Genomic DNA, 16,470 nt, shown 5'->3' with positions numbered 1-16,470 from the left:
AGTCACCAGCGACGTCCTCTTCTCCCGTCAACACTCACCTTCCCGCTCCGCCTCCAGGACCACAAGGCGTGCCTGGCGTTAGCAAAGACGGCCGCGACGGGGCCAACGGCGAGCCCGGGCCTCCAGGCGATCCTGGCCTCCCCGGTGCTGTGGGTGCTCAGGGGACACCCGGCATCTGCGACACCTCGGCCTGCCAAGGAGCTGTGATGGGAGGCGGCGGGGAAAAGTCAGGTTCTAGAAGCTTCTAAAACGTAACCAAAGGAACTGAGGTGGTAGTGCCGATGCCAGCAGGGAGCTCTGGAGGGAAGCCAGGAGTCGGCGGCGCTCTGTGCCGGGAGGGGACAGCATGCCACCCGCGGCGGCCCCCGCGGCCCTCCTGGCCTGCCCCTCGTTCCTCAGTGGCAGCAGCCGGCCACTTGTCCCTGAGAGCATCCGTCATACACCTGTTGCCCAGTGTCGTCCTCTGCGCATCTCCACCTGTGCATCAGCTCTGACATCGTACCTCGGGCACGGGTCCCGTGTGCACGACCGAGACCCCACTTCTGAGAGGGAGACAGGGCACAGGTATGCAAAGTCGCGTACGATTCCACGAGACCTAAAACCGCAAGCTGTTCACACAGCGCTTGCTTGTGTAAGGAGATCTGCTCGCAGTTAGCGGCAGATGAACCCGAGCGACCCCAATCTAACAAATAAAGGATTTCACGCGCGGTACCCCCTCCACACATGGTCTAGTCTGATTTACCTGCTTCCCGGGTACAAACTTTTGACTGTCTCCGAGTAACAGTATTTATTGAAGGAAAGTCTACTGCTATTACCTGTTGTGATAAATAAATAAAGCCACTCGTGTGAAAGCCTCAGTTCCAAACACTACAGTTTATTACACAGAAAGTAATGACAATACGAAATGAGGGCGCTGAAGGAATCCACTGTGACAGTATTTCATTTCTGGACAAAGTGCCTTCAAAGGGAGTCTCTGGAAAAGGTCCAGCGGGAAGGCTGGACAGGGACCAAGTTCCGCAAACGCGGCCCCGGGCGACTCAAGTCAGCACAGGGGGGAAACAAAGGAGCAAAATTTCCAAACTACTTCTAATCAAGAACAATTTAACTTGTTCCAATTGCTAAGTGGGCATATTTAAAATGTAAATAAAGTAAGTAAAAAGCGGTATACCTTGGAAGACTAAGGAAATTACAAAGGATGTTAATTTTTGAAGTTATCATGTTAAGAAAACATGATGGAATCAGGCAGATAATTGAAAAGTTTCTTGCTAATTGTCAACATGTCTTCATCCCCAAATGGTCTAAGAGGACACGAATGGCTAAGTATTTTGTTCTAGACAAACATCTTTACGAAACGTCCCCACCGGAGGCCCCTCAACTCGACTCACGTGCCCCAGAGCCCGACGGCCGGGCTCCAGGGCTGCGCGGACGTGCGGGGTCCCGGGCCGCAGCCGCCACTGCCGGGAACTAGCGGTCCCTTCCGGTCACTTGACGTCCATGGCCGGGCTGCTCTGTAGGCTCTCCTGTGCGGGACGCGCCACCAAGGAGTCCGGTCTGGTCAACTTGAGCCTTCTGCCAGTTTTACCGCAAAACACACTCTCGAATTCCTGAAGTTGAGAAACAACCATTAATGCCCTAAATTCACAGACCTGGAAACCATCTAAGAAACACAAAAGGCCGGGGGGTGCCTGGCTGGCTCAGTCAGTAGAGACGTGCGGCTCTGAACCTTAGGTGGTGACTTCGAGCCCCATGCTGGGTATAGAGATCACTTAAAATGAATAAAATTTTTTTAAAAACTAAAAATATACAACAGGCTGAAATTATGAGCTAAACTCTTTTATACAAAGGTGTCATCCACGAACTCATATCTCATAAGGGGTGTATGTGATAAAATCAAGAATTCAAACATCTTTCTCACATTTACACATACTGTTAATTTTCTAACGGATTCCCGTAATGCCTGTCCATACCATAAAGCCAAGCCTTCTTTACTTAAAAACAAGCAATCATACTTGTTTTTTTAAAGATTTTATTTATTCATAAGAGACACACACAGAGAGAGAGAGAGAGGCAGAGACCCAGGCAGAGGGAGAAGCAGGCTCCACGCAGGGAGCCCGACGTGGGACTCGATCCCGGAACCCCGGGATCACGACCTGAGCCGAAGGCAGACGCTCAACCACTGAACCACCCAGGGGTCCCATATTTTTTTAATGTAGTAAGGTCTACATACTACTTTACCGTTTTAACCACGTCTGAGTGTTGGGGGGGGGGGCTGCATCCAGCCCGTGCACAGTTGCACAGCAGCACTACCATCCGTCTCCAGAACTTTCCATCACCCTACAGACACCATGCCCACCACGTACCCCACGCACACCGGGGAGTGCTCCGTGGCAGGCCTGGCGTCAGGGGCCGGCTCTGTGAGACTCAGCTGGCTCGGGGAGCCTGGCAGGGCCGCCCTTGCTCCCGCTGCTCTGCCCCGGCTTTCACGGCGGGGTCGGGGTCGGGCTGGGTCATCCTGAGCACCCGGGGCAGCCCCAAGCTCACGAGAGCAGCCAAGTGCAAGCAGCAGCCTGAGCTCTGAGCTCCTCGGCCTCTGCCTGCAAAACAAAGGTCAGAGGTCTGCAAAATGTGCAAGCTGGGAAATCCTAGGACATCAACGAAGGGTGGGGGAGAAAGAAGGGGAGCCATCGTGAGCCGAGACCAAGGTCTGGCTGAGATCTGGGGAGCTGCTTTACAACGTCCCGCGCTGGAACTGGAGGGTGTTGTGCTGAGCGAGGGAAGCCAATCAGAGAAACACAGGAGCTCGCTCACATGCGGAATTTAAGAAACAAAACAGGATCGTGGCGGAAGGGAGGAGAAAATAAAATGAAACCAGAGAGGGAGACAAACCGTGAGAGGCCGAGCTCTAGGGAACAAACTGAGGGCTGCTGGGGGGCAGGGGGGGGTAACGGGGGAGGGGCACGGGGGCCGTGAGGTCTTGAGCCCTGGGTGTGACAAGCAACTGATGAATCATTGAGCTCCACCTCGGACACCAATAGTACATTATATGTTAATTAATTGAATTAAAAAAAAAAACCCTCCAGCGAGGGCGGCAGGCCGAGGGTGCAGACACGCATCCCAGTGTCTGCCGCGGACCTCCCGGAACACGCCCTTTACCTGGGCCTGGATAAATTTCCCGAAGTCTTTTTAGAACACCGCACTCTTCTACAACTAAATTTATGTTTATAGATTTTTCTGTTACGGTACAAAATATGCCACATGAAACTTTCCATTTTAGCCACTGCAAGCGGTTTTCTCCAGGGGCGTCAACTACCTTCACCATATTGTGTGACCACCACAACTTCAGACGTCGTCGTCCCCCAGACACTCCGTCCTCATGGAGCAAGCACTGACCCCCGCCCGCCCCCCGCCCCGCATCCCACTCTCCGTCCCTAGGAATTGGACACAGAAGTGGACTCATTCAGCATCTGTCCTTTTGTGATGGTTTCCTTCGCTCACAAGAGCGTCCTCTGGTCCATCCACGCTGCGGCAGGTGCCGGAGCGCTTCCCTGGCCGAAGCCTACGCCGCGTGCACACACGTTGCTTATCCCCTCCTGTGCTGACGGTCACTCGGGGGCTCCCACGTCTCGGCCACTGTGAAGAGCGCTGTTGAGAACAAAGTGTCCATCTGGGTCCCCGCTTTCAGTCCTTCTGGGCACCTACCCGCGAGTGGAACTGCTGGTCACGTGGTAATTCTAATTTTTTGCAAACTGTCACACGACTTTCCTCCGCCGCCGCGTTACATTCCCAGACTTGCTCTTGCCATTTGTCACAGCCACACCTGGCGTCTCAGCTGTGACGTGTATGAAGGGGCATATCCACTTGGCTGGCATTTCCCTGATGATCGGAGGTGCTGGGCATCTGTTCATGGACCTGTTGGCCATTTGTTTACCTTCTTTGGAACAAAGTATTCAAGTCCTTTGCCTGTTTTGAATCGTGCCGCCTGCCCGTTGCTGCGCTGTAATGGGCTTATACTGGCTTCGTGTCCGGGGGAAGCAGAAGTACTCTGCTGCGCCAGGAAACCCGCGAACCTCCTGGATGGCTGGACACGTGCCTGTCCACCGTCGAAGTGGCGTCTGCCCGACGCCACCTGCTATCGGCAACCACCACCTGCGCTCAGGAGCTACGCCTGCACGTATCTCTAATTCTCTTCCCAAACTTTAAACGGTTTTAGGGTCTCCATGCAGCTGAAGATGAACCACACTTTGACCATTTCCTATATGGAAATGACACTCAAAGCCCAAATACTAAATATTTGCCTATATTTGAGAAGGTACAATTTACCTTTGGGAATTACACAAAAGCCACAAAGAAGGAAACCGTCATTTCTGACGTAGGAAAGGACTCCAGAGAGATCCCGAACGACGTGCACACGGCGAGGCCGGCGCTGGGCGTCCCCCTGCGGTGAGCACTTCGCCAGCAGCGGGGAAGCCACCGTGTGGTCTGGGTTCTCCAAGGACCCGCCACCTCCTGGACGGGGCCGAGGAAGCCGGCAGCTGCTGTCCTCCTCCCTCCACCAGCATCTGTTTCAGTGAAATGATGGACTTGCGAGGGAGTCTTGTAACGAATGAGAACGCCCTGAGGTGGTGTCCGGCCAAAGCCGACATTCCCCTCAGATCTGTGGAGAGGAGAACGCCAAATAGTAAAGGGGCTTCCTTGGGGTGGCTGCCTGCTCAGTAGGAAGAGCGGGAGATGCTGACCTTGGAGTCGTGAGCTCAGGCCCCACGCTGGGTATGGAGAGGACGTAAGGAAAAGTAAACTAAAGAAAACGAGGTGGATACATGTATTTCTAAAGATCTTACTTCTTTGAGTGAGTGAGTGAGTGAGAGAGAGAGAGAGAGAGAGAGGGAGCATGAACGAGGAGGGGCAGCGGGAGAAGCAGGCTCCCCGCCGAGCAGGGAGCCCCATGTGGGCTCATGACCTGAGCTGAAGGCAGGCGCTTCACCCACTGAGCACCCCCGGCGCCCCAGAAAGTGTACTTCTTGGAAGGAGAGAGTGAGGGCTCTAATCCCACGTGGAAGAGCTGCGCCAGGAAGGGGGGAGGCGGAGGACAGCAGGCGGACGCACGCACCTGACGCGGCTGCCCCGGCTGGGCAAGCGGTCGGGAGCCAGGCCGTGCCTCTTGGAGCAGGCCTGCCAGGCAAGAGGAGGAGAGCAAAGTATCTCAATCGCCAGCATCATCTCACCCTAACACAATTCACCAGCGAAGAACACGCACTCTTTGCAAATAAACACGGAACTTTCAATAATTGACCACAGAAGAGGTCACGATGGGAGTCTCCACAAACTTTCAAAAGCCATTTCTTTATACAGACCACCCTCACTGATGACATCATAAAAAATGTGAAAAACAGACCAAAAGCTCTTATACCCAAGATATTAGAAAGAATAAAACTTAAAAAAAAAAAATGAAGGTAACTAAGCTTTTAAAACAACATAAAAGCAGATTATGGTAGAAAAAACCCTAGCACCGCCTCGGCCCACTCCCCGAGGCCAGGACACGCGAGGCCTCGGGAAGGATGAAGGCCTAGAGAGGACGGAGCGGCTCCGGCACCAGCAGAGCCCGTGCGCTGGCCGCGGCCGCCACAGGGAGCTTCTCCTCCCGCCGTGCCCACCCCACAACAGGCCACCGTCCCACCTTCAGGAGCCACCGAGGCGGCGGTCTCTTGTGCAGGCGTGGGGCACCACTCAATACGGGACCAGTGGGCCCTGCACGCCAACTGGACGCCGTCAGTCCCTCAGCCGCGCCCCCCAGGACTGTGGACTGATTTGGGGCCGAGAACCCCTGGGGCCGGGAGTCCTCACAGCACAGAGTGCAGGCCGTGAAGGGAACGTGGGCCAAGGGCCGGCGGCTTCAGGGGGGACAGGAGCGAGGGGCGGCCCCCAGCCCTGCCGAGCTCCACGACCCAGCGTGGAACCAGGGATTCTGGACTGGAACCCGACGGGGAAAGTCATAGAGGACATTACTGGGCCAACAGGCAAAATCTAAATGCTGACCCCGAGCCAGACGACCACATGAAAGCAAGGTTAAATTTCCTGATTTCAGCACATAAGAAGATAACGTATCTCCTCTGTAAGATAAACACGAATATTTACGGATCTTCGATTCACTGTTAAATGGTTCAAAAAATATATGAGAGATGAAGCATGACACAGCAAATGGGTTAAAATGTCGATACTTGGTGACTTGGGGTGAGTCTGGGGGGACACAGAGCTCCTCGCACCATTCTAATTTTTCTAAGTTTCAAATTCTATCAAAATTTCCCATAGAACACTAGTCATCTAAATTCAGAAATCTGGGGCACCTGGGTGGCTCAGTGGTTGAGCACCTGCCTTCAGCTCAGGACGTGACCCCGGGGCCTGGGATCAAGTCCCACGTTGGGGTCCCTGCATGGAGCCTGCTTCTCCCTCTGCCTGTGTCTCTCAGGAATGAATGAATAAATAAATACATTAAATAAATAAATAAAATACAAAGATTTTCTAGGAGACGCCTGCAGACACTGGTGCCTATAACGACTGTGAAATTGTGCAGCAAGCGTGAGTGCGTGAGGGGAAAACGGTCAGCCCGGGGGTCAGGTGGGGGCATCAGGTACCATCGTGCTCTATGTATGTTCCTTAGGAAAAGAAGACAAAGTGACCTGAAACTAACAGAACACTGTACGATGACGACACTGGAACTAAAACGGAATTAAAAAAAAAAAAAAAAGACAAGATAAAGAGCACCAAGGGGACCAGCCATTGGCTGACAATGACCAGACCCCTCTACTGATGGCCTTCTGGACATCACTTGACACCTGCTGGGCACTGAAACTGCAGCACGTCTGAGACAGAGGCTGGACCCCCCACTGCGAACCCCGTGTCCCCCGCGCGGTCAGCACCATCCACCCAGCTGGGCGAGCCGGGTCCCCGTCCCCCGTCCTGCCCTCCCGCTGCCTGCTGCCCCTGGCCAGCCCCGGTTTCACCTCCACGCCTGCCCACCTCAACCTCTACTTCCAGGGTGACCTCGGAAAACATCAATCAGATGGTACCTGTGGAGACAGCACAACAGGCCTCCCTGGAGACGGGGTCGGGCCACCTCGGGGGCTTGCGAGCTGCAGCCGAGCGACACAGGCACAGAAAGACTTACATGGTGAGGGGGGCCGCCGCCACACCTCCCTGCCCCAGCAACACTGCACTGGCCACAGCCTGCGCTAGTGGAAAACCACCACAACCACCAACACCCCCTTCTCCAGCAGACTTCCGTCCAAAACAACGGCCCTGATTCCCCCCTAAAACCTAAGAAAGCTGGCCTTCCCGGTCTCTTCGGGCTTGCGTGTGTACACTCCAGCTTGGGTATCCTGAATTGCAGTTCCTGTATTCCCCAATAAACTCATGTTGCTAGTAAAACCACTGGCTTTATAATTTTATTTATTTTTTTAAGATTGTATTTATTTTTTATTCATGACATAGAGGGGGGTGGGCAGAGACACAGGCAGAGGGAGAAGCAGGCTCCATGCAGGGAGCCAGATGTGGGACTCGATCCCGGGACTCCAGGATCACGCCCTGGGCCAAAGGCAGGCATCACTGGCTATTTTAAGGCTGACATGCCACTGCTACCTAACACCCTCCAGAGCCCTCGACATCCAACCTAAGGAGCCCCCTCTGCAGGCAGGGCCCGCAGAGCAGCTCTCCTCCTCGGGACAGGACGGAGACACCTGTGCACCTACCACGTCACCAGCACTGTCTCGGTCTCATTCAAAGGATGATCCCCAGCATCTCGAACATAATAAGCCTGGGTAGAGTGATCTGTGGAATGAAATATGTACTAAAACGATTTAGGAGAATCGTTTAAAACACTCACATAGGTGCGCCTGGGTGGCTCAGTGGGTGAAGCATCTGTCTTTGGATCAGGTCATCGTCTCAGGGTCCTGGGATCAAGTCCAGCGTCGGGCTCCCTGCTCAGTGGGGAGTCTGCTTCTCCCTCTGCACCCCCACCCCCGCTCACTCTCTCACAAATAAATAAATAAAATATAAACAAATAACAAAATTCTCATGTGTCTTATCTGTAAAAACACAACTACACAAACCAGAGACCAGTTACTAAGAAAATAGCACAGACCTTGCTTGGGGAGTTATGTGCTAATCCCAACAACATGTCCCCGACATCACTGCAGCCTGTTTCTTTTCTTTTTTTTTTTTTTATTTAAAGATTTATTTATTTATGTATGATAGACATAGAGAGGGAGAGAAAAAGAGAGAGAGAGAGAGGCAGAGACACAGGAGGAGGGAGAAGCAGGCTCCATGCAGGGAGCCCGACGTGGGACTCGATCCCGGGACTCCAGGATCGCGCCCTGGGCCAAAGGCAGGCGGGAAACCTCTGAGCCACCCAGGGATCCCTGCAGCCTGTTTCTTGACATGTCCTAACTCTGATCCAGAAACAATCTACACATTCAATGTAATTAAGCTTCAGAAATACCCAGGAAACGTAACACATATGGAATACAAAATATAGTACCCACAAGTTTTAGCCTCTTTAATCTTTGAATATACACAGACAATTAACAAATTTTTTTGTTGTAAGCACCTTCGTCATGAATGAATTATATCAATAATTCACTATTAATAGGTACACAAAGCCAAATTTAAGTCGTTTTCAAAAACATAAAAGCTTTTCTCCAAAGAAGACACCCAGGTGGGAAACAGACACATAAAAAGATGCTCCACATCCCTCGGCATCAGGGAAACCAAGTCAAAACCACCATGAGATCCCGCCTCCCACATGTCAGAATAGGTAGAGTTAACACGTTAGGAAACGACAGATGTTGGTGAGGATTTAGAGAAAGGGGAGCCCTCTCACGCTGCTGGTGGGGACGCGGGCTGGTGCAGACGCTCTGGAGATCAGCGCGGAGGGTCCTCAAAGAGTTACAAACAGAGCCACCCTACGACCCAGCAATGGCACTACTGGGTATTTACCCCGAAGGGTACAAAAATGCAGATTAGAAGGGGCACCTGTATCCCACCGTTTACAGCAGCAATGCCCACAGCCAAACTGTGGAAAGACAAAGACAATTAAGTACATGATCTCACTCATACGTGGAATTTAAGAAACAAAACAGATGAGCAAAGGGAAAAAAGAAAGACAAAGCAAGAAACAGAATCTTAACCCTGGCGAACACACTGAAGGTCACCAGAGGGCAGGGCTGGGGGGAAGGAGCGCACCTGTTGTGATGAGCACCAGGTGAGGTATGGAAGTGCGGGGCCACTGTATGGAACCCCTGAAACTAGTATCACGCTGTATTAAACGGCTGGAATTAAGATTTAAAAAAGCGATAAAAATATACATAAAAGCTTTATTTTTATTAAGCTTAACAGTCTGCCTCTAACAAATAACATCAAAGAGTACCTGCATGATAACCATAAATGATCCAATCAGCAGGAATGTGACACAAATGTCACTCAATCGCGATCACACGTACAACGAAACCCCACAGCTCACGTAGCGTGAGGACCACGCGGAGTCAGAGGGGGCAACAGAAACACAGATCCCCGCCAGGATCTGGACACAGCAGGCTCTTCTTAAAAGGCTCCCATGTGTGCGCACCCACCTCAGCTCGGTCCCTAACAGATGCTGTGGCCACACAGCGGCTTCGACAGCACCAGAATCGGGGTGCGCTGGTTTCACCTGAGGCCTCATCGGCACTCCCCCTGACCACCAGCACGCCGACGCCGGTACCTGGAGTCGAGGCCCCCCGGGGCAGAGCACTGAAGCCAAGGCAGTGAACGCCTCCGTCCATCTGAGCCATCAAGGAAGGGGCGGCCGGACTCCCACTCACACCACGTGTTCCGTCCCCCACGAGCCGCGCTCACGCGCTGGGATTGCTCCTGGGACCGAACAGACAGGGTCAGGGCAGTGCCGGCTGCCCAAGGAGCCAGGTGCTCGGGCCCCAAAGCCCCCACGTCGTCCCCAGTCACCCAGCGTGTGGAAGGGTCTCTCTTCTCCGTCTTCTGAATGCATTTGAATTTCAGACTGTTTATCTGCCTCTCCCCCCCTTAATTCTTAACTATTGTTGTTTTGTCCCTTCACAGAGTTTTCAGAGGCTGAAAATGTCATCACCCCTGAAGCCCCTTCAAGCCCCATACAACCTGCTGCATACGGCAGGTGCTCGCCGTGTTATCTGACGACTGCTACCAGTCACTCGGTGAGTCACTTGGTGAGTGAACCAACCCAGGCTGTGATTATTACTGTGGTAAACGATGAGTTACCACATTAACGAGCAGAGCTCGTTCCCAGTGAACTCAGTATCTGACGCTGGATTCCAGGGAACAAAGGACACTCTGGGATAGCTTAGGGGAAAAAAACGATAAATAAGATCACTGAAAACGTTCGTAAAATTCTGATAATCTGCCCTGAACACTGACCTTTTTCAGAGAATCTCCATGTCTTTCCTGAATGTACTTTAGAAACGCTGTGGTCCACTGCAGGGTGGTCGCCTTATCCGTCTCCGCGTTGCAGAACGGGACTAAAAGGTTCAGCTCATCACAGCAAATGCGGATTCTGCGCCTACAGTCAAAACCCAAAGTAATCAAGCTGAGAAGTGGAAGCAAACGTCTCCCGGCCTGGCACCGGGGCTCGGGGACCGCGCTCCGCTGGGACCGCAGGGCCGTCCTGCTGCAGGCTCCTCCCCACAGACTTCTCATGGGCCAGGAGCAAGGGCCAGGTTCAAGTCTCTAGACCAGGGACGGAGCCAAACCCCCAGAACTGGAAGCAAAATTCTGTGTGTGCTTTTTCTGGGTAGATGGTTTTTCACTTAAAAGTTACCACCCCACTCTCCACGTGCCAAGGAACTCACCCACAGCTAGAGGTCAAGCTCTGATCTCCAAGGGGGTCCCGGTTCAAAAAAGGATCACAGACTACCAGCCTGCTAACGTCCTGAAACCCCGTCTCTTTAGAGATAATTCTTTTTTAGAGAGATAAGTTAAATCACAAGTTGAGTCTTACGATTAGGCCATTTTAAGTCTCACGGATGATACTCAGTGTAATGCCAGGTCCTAGAGAAGCTGACACGGAGCAGCTTGCGCAGCACGACCCTTGATGCCCACCTTCCCACATGCACACTTGGGCTCTGACGTGGCGACCTCATAAGGCCAACACGACAGCCGGCATTTTGACGCGTTCTCGAACTTCTAGACAGAGCCAGACCCTTTCCACACCCATGTGTTTGACTGCAGGACGTAGCTCTACTTTACAGACAAGAGCCAGAGAGGTGGCGAGCCTGCAGTGCGTGAACCTAGGGAATGTCAGGGTGTCCACACACGGTGTAAGGGTCCTACACGTAAGTACTCAGTAAATGTGGATGAAACGCCAGAGTAGGAAAGCTCTTCTTCTTTGTTCACACAACATCCTTCAGAGAGAGAGAGAGAGAGAGAGAGAGAGAGAGAGACTGTGTGTGTGTGTGTACAGGTCTAAGAACGATCGCTGGCTGGCTAGCTAGCTGGAATACCCCATAAAAAGAAATAAATTGCCTTAGGTCAACCCTGGAGCTTCCAAGTTGAGTATCTGCCTTGCCCCGTGCTATAGAAAGGAAACTGGTCCAAAGTACCCCGCAAATGATTCAGTTAATTAAGTTAAAGAAACATCAGGTAAAAACCCACCTGAAACAGAGAAAAATTAACCACCTTTTGGTTCTACATGAAATCTAAATAAATTCTGCAAGTAAAACGACCTAAATAACAGTTTTACACCCCTTCTTCCCCAACATTCTTAGAAGAACCAGGCAAAGCCGGTGCCCTGGTGTGCAGCCCAGCTGTCTGCTGGAGGCCCACTCACGAGGCCGGCCCCTGAGGCCTCTGGGAACTAGGGTTTCAGGAGGGTTCCCAGCACCATTAGTTAGGTGCCTAACTGCTTAAAATGTCTGTACAAACAATAGGGCTCATGCTGAGCGCTGGCTCTCCTTCTGGGGGCCCGGGGTTTGGCGGCTCGCCAGGTAGGGAAAATGCCTCCATGACCCGCCCCGCCAGTGCAATCTCGGGGCACCGTGTCTCTCGCGAGCGTTCCCAGCTGGCAACATTTCCCCCGGCTCGGGACCCGGTGCTGGGGGAGCGGAGTGCATCTGGGAGTCCCCTGGGAGGGGACACCTGGGAGCTCGCCTCTGGCTCCCTGGACTCCTCCCCAGGCACCTTTGCTAAGTTTGCTGTGTCCTTTCTCTGTAATAATTCAAAGCCGTAAGTCTTCGTAATGAATCCTCAAGCCTAGGGGTGATCCTGGGGACCCCGATCCACCTAGCAAAACAAAGTCAACATTTACTCTGGCCACTCTTCTCCACTTTGCACACATTTTGAAATAGCTAAACTACTGTTCATGACTAACTTGCCAATTACGGCTAGTACCTATAGTAAACTTGCGTGCTGACGAGCAATCACACGCATTACCTTCTATCTCTTTCCATGCGGTTGTGCCTCTCCCTACGCTGCGACCTTCCTCCCTGGGGCCCGCTCTGGGTCTGCTCCCCGAGGTTTGCCTGCGAGGACTCCGCGGGCGGCCAAGCGCCCTGTGTGGCGGTGGAGCCTTCGCCCACGTTCTGAATCTCTCCAAGGGCTCTTCGTTCTACATTTGTGTCCAGCTGACGTATTCTACTCCGATTCCTCTTATTTATGGCTTGCTTACATAGCGCTTCTTCTTTGCAAAAGAAGAAAAAAGCGGCATTTTAATTTTTTATTTAATTTAACTTGTCCCCGTTAATGCTGAATGTATTTTGTGGCATTTTTCAGTCCAAAATAGACACGTGAACGGGCAAGGAATACCCAGAAAGGAACGGGAAGAGCTGTATGTACCCACTCCAGTAACTGGTACAAGCAAGCAGTTAGCACAAAGCTCCAAGCTCCAAACCACAACACTGAACATAAATCTTTAAAACACTGAGTATTATGTACTCAGTACACAACCTTGTCAAAGTCCCTTTTCTTATCAACAGGAGTTAGCTGCCACCTATGACTAGAGAAACCAAGACTTGTTCGATTTTTCTGATGTTCAGAATGGGAAAAAAAAGAACGAAAACCGTTCTCCCAAGGATTTTCTTTTATACAATTATTCAAACGTGACAGCCGGTACTCTACCTGCCATGCTCAGAAGAGGACAAGACCCTAAGTGCCTGACGGTTACATGTGCCCTCAGCTGACAAGTGATTCCGCCCACGGGAGGAGGAGTCACACCACAGCTCTTACTCATGCTAGAGGAACACGGCAAATCCCACCACTCGGAGAACCGCCCGCGCCTAACTAGCGTGCGCACTGATGTGCCTTCCCGAGACGCCAAACAAAACCAGAGTCTCTGTGGCAAGAGGCTCCCTACACACAACTCTCAGGACAGGACCTGCAAGGAAGACATGGCGGGGAATTCACAGCGTTGGGAATATTCTGCTCCTGAAGCTGAGGAGTCAGCACACGGTTTATTTTGCTATCAGCCTTTCCCTTCGCAAATGATAGCGCATCCTTCTGTGTAAAAAGCGCTAACGAGGAGAACGTCCCACTGCCTTGAGGAGTGCGGCACTCCATCCCGGCCCTACCCGCATCAGCTCTGGAAAAGCTTAATGTTATTTTGTTAAGTCGAAAAATAATCTGTTTGCAGGGAGAAAGGGTTTATGAGCTGGCTCTCAAGGTGAGCGAAGTCGGCCTTCAGCAGTTAATTTCTAACACTTTCTGAATCACCTTATGGCCTCTCGCTCCCAACTCAATCTGCAGATTGTCTCCTAAAGCTCCTAGATTTCAGCCTCCTGCCTCACTCACGAAATATAAAATATGAAAAAATAAAACAACAACTATTAAGTGCTTTCAGCAACTTGAAGGAAACTGAAAATTCACGTAAGTCCATCATTTTTCTGTTTCCAGAGGTTACTGGTAAGAAAAAGCCGCCCCTAACCTCAGTGTTTCCGTACTAAGTATAAAAACAATGTCTGAGGGGCGCCTCGGTGGCTCAGTTGGTTGAGCGGCCAAGTCCTAAGTTTTGCTCAGGTCGTGATCTCAGGGTGGGATCCAGCCCCACATCAGGCTCTATACTCAATGGGGAGTCTGCTGGAGATTCTCTCTCTCCCCCTCCCCCTCTCCCCCCTTCCCCGTGCTTGTGTGCTCATTCTCTCTGAAATACATGGATAAATCTTTTAAAACAGTGTCAGATGCCTGAAACTCAAAAGAATGCTCAAAGTGTAATGACTGGGAGAAAGGGGAGGAAGAAGAGTCCCCCAAGTAGAGATACGGCTTCCAAGACCACTTCATGTTCGCCCACGGCCTCTCCCCCTCCCCACCAGGGCCAGGATGCCAGCAGGGCAGTGCTCCCTCTGCTTTATGGCTTACCTCCTACTTTAATCCAAACCTGCTCAGGCAAAGCTTTGTTTCTACTGCCCAAAGTCTGTTTAGTGGATTCAATTTCCTGCTGGTAACAGAAAGAAAATGCTCTAGGCAATCCGATGTCCTGATGCTTGGCAGCTTCGAGTATAGAACATGGGTTACCAGAGCCCTGGAGAAAACGAAGCAACAGGAAGTTTACCATCACGCACACAAATCAAATGCATCCAACCCAGGTTGCGTCAAAGGTGTTAACGCAATTCGGGGAACTTCAGGCACATTGAGGATTTTAAGATTCCCCAAACCCCATCGACGGACGCTCTTGATCCTAAAGATCATTAAGCTCAATGAAAGAAAACCAAATCCTTCGGACCTGACGAAAATAAAATCCATTTCAATACAAAAGCGCAGCACGCGACGGGCCCGTGGCTTACCTGCGTCTGTGAGAGGCTCGATCCCCCGGCCGCGGAGCAGGCATTCGCCGTGAACAGAGGGCAGGTAAACTGTAAGGCGGTGGCGGCCGCCGCGGTTTTATTTTTCACCAACGTCGTGCACTTGTTCTGTTGCTGGTGAAGAGGGACGTTCATGAATTCGGAAGGATGTCGGATAAGAGTCACCAAACTGCCAAGACAAAGGGGACCCCGAGACGCGTGAACCACGTGTGGCGGGCCGGGGGTCCCCGAACGCTGCGATCACCAGCACTCTCCCGGGTAGCACCGGGATTTCTAGGCGGCTCAGACCGGGCAGGATGAGCCCCCTCCTCGTGGAAACCTCTAGAGAGCAGTGATCCACCAGCGATGCGGTGGTGGACAAGCTCAAACGTCTTCCTCACGGAGGACCACGGGGCTGGACGTCACCTGACGCCGGTCTCTCTCCCTCTCTTTATGACCTTTCTCCAACATCTGATGACTAGGGGCAAAGTGGGGGGCAACCACAGGGGTGCGAGGCATAGCCAGCCGAGGCGCCACCCGAGCTGGGGCTGCTCCCCTTCAGTAGACGTGTCTGGGACGTGACCAACGGGCGGGCGTCCCGGCTACGGGGTGAAGGTGCCTTGTGTCATCCAAGCCTCCCAAGAGGACACTTTCCTTCCACCAGGGCTCATCTGTGAGTGGAGCCCCCCCCCCCCCCAGCCTGAGCCAGTGTGCGGGGATACGCTCCTCCGGATATCCAGGTGGATAAGTCGGCACAAAAGCTTCGGGTCCTCAGAGCGTCTGTGCGCACCGGGCGCAGAGCACAGAGGGCCCGCCCGGGGGTCGGCACCTGCGCTCCGGCTCGCGGGCACGAGCACGGGGCACCCCCCGGGGCCTGCCTCGGTGGAGACGCCGGCCAGAGGAGGCTGGGGGCAGACGCGGGAGGCCGCGGCGCGCACACCGGGAGGGCGGCGGGGGACACGCACTTGTTGAGCGCCACGCCGGGCTCGGGGGGCTCCGCGCCGCGCGGGGGGGGCGGCGGCTCGGCGGGGATGCTGTTGAAGCGGTCCTCCAGGCGGACCCGCACGGCCGACTTGGCCCGCGCCTCGGGCGCGCCCTCCGCGTTCTCCTTGCCGCCGCCGTCGGGCACCTTGGGCCGCAGCGCGCCGGGACCCGGGCCGTCGGCGCCGGGCGTCTTCTCCGCGGGCGCGGCGGGCGCGGCGGGCGCGGCGGGCGCGGCGGGGGCGCCCGCCTCGCTCAGCAGCATCATGCGCAGCTCCTGGAAGTCGACGTGGCCCAGGCAGGGCGCGGCGCCCGCGAAGCCGCCGTCGGCCAGCGCGGGCGGGCACAGCACCGGGTACACGGGCGCCGCGCCCCCGCCCCCCGCCCCCGCCGCCGCCGCGCCCCCCGCCGCCGCGAAGCCGCCCGCCGCCGCCGCCGCCGCCGCCGCCGCCGCCGCCGCGCCCGGGGCCGCCGCCGCCAGGAAGGCCGAGCTGAGGCGCGCGTCGAGCTCGCCGTCGGCCGCCGCCGCCTCCATGTGCGAGTAGAGGATGTGCTGCAGCTGCGTGTACTCCACCTCCGTCATCTCCACCAGGCTCAGGTCGGTGGTCGTGAAGCTCAGCCCCGCCTCGCCCGGCGCCGCGTCCGCGCCCTCGGGGCCCGCCGGCCCGCCCGCCTGCGGCGGCTCCCGCGGCCCGGGGCCCGACAT

At 54.0% G+C, this 16,470-nt stretch overlaps 2 protein-coding genes across 3 annotated transcripts in view; one reads left to right on the top strand and one right to left on the bottom strand.

The window, feature by feature from the left end:
- The window catches only part of COL9A3 (collagen type IX alpha 3 chain), a 15,760-nt gene extending 14,903 nt beyond the window's left edge, over positions 1-857 (top strand). The window contains exon 32 of the mRNA XM_055304775.1: positions 58-857. Coding sequence (XP_055160750.1) covers positions 58-248 — 191 coding nt within the window. The 3' untranslated portion in view covers positions 249-857. The remainder of the gene's footprint in view (positions 1-57) is intronic.
- Positions 854-16,470, bottom strand: TCFL5 (transcription factor like 5). Of its 2 annotated transcripts, none has more exons than XM_055304786.1 (6): positions 15,749-16,470; positions 14,787-14,973; positions 14,362-14,524; positions 12,445-12,691; positions 10,435-10,576; positions 854-1,604 (listed from the first exon to the last, which is right to left on the bottom strand). In XM_055304786.1, exons 1-6 carry the CDS (start codon positions 16,468-16,470, stop codon positions 1,482-1,484), a joined length of 1,584 nt encoding a protein of 527 aa, XP_055160761.1. In that variant the 3' UTR covers positions 854-1,481. The 2 variants fall into 2 exon arrangements, with proteins under 2 accessions (XP_055160761.1, XP_055160769.1); XM_055304794.1 differs by having other exon boundaries at positions 12,445-12,688.

This window comes from Nyctereutes procyonoides, unplaced genomic scaffold, assembly GCF_905146905.1.
Source record: "Nyctereutes procyonoides isolate TBG_1078 unplaced genomic scaffold, NYPRO_anot_genome, whole genome shotgun sequence".
NCBI lineage: Eukaryota > Metazoa > Chordata > Mammalia > Carnivora > Canidae > Nyctereutes > Nyctereutes procyonoides.
Note: the sequence above shows the minus strand (reverse complement) of the source record. Positions and strands in the feature narration are given on the sequence as shown.

What these genes read in the sequence shown, in the direction of transcription:
- TCFL5 (XM_055304786.1), bottom strand. Translation starts at nt 16,470, where the DNA reads ATGTCGGGCCCCGGGCCGCGGGAGCCGCCGCAGGCGGGCGGGCCGGCG. An exon ending in GGTTTGGATTAAAGTAGGAG is followed by an intron (nt 12,692 to 14,361) that starts GTAAGCCATAAA and finishes TCTTTTGCAAAG; the next exon opens with AAGAAGCGCTATGTAAGCAA. An exon ending in ATGGAGATTCTCTGAAAAAG is followed by an intron (nt 1,605 to 10,434) that starts GTCAGTGTTCAG and finishes TCTCAACTTCAG; the next exon opens with GAATTCGAGAGTGTGTTTTG.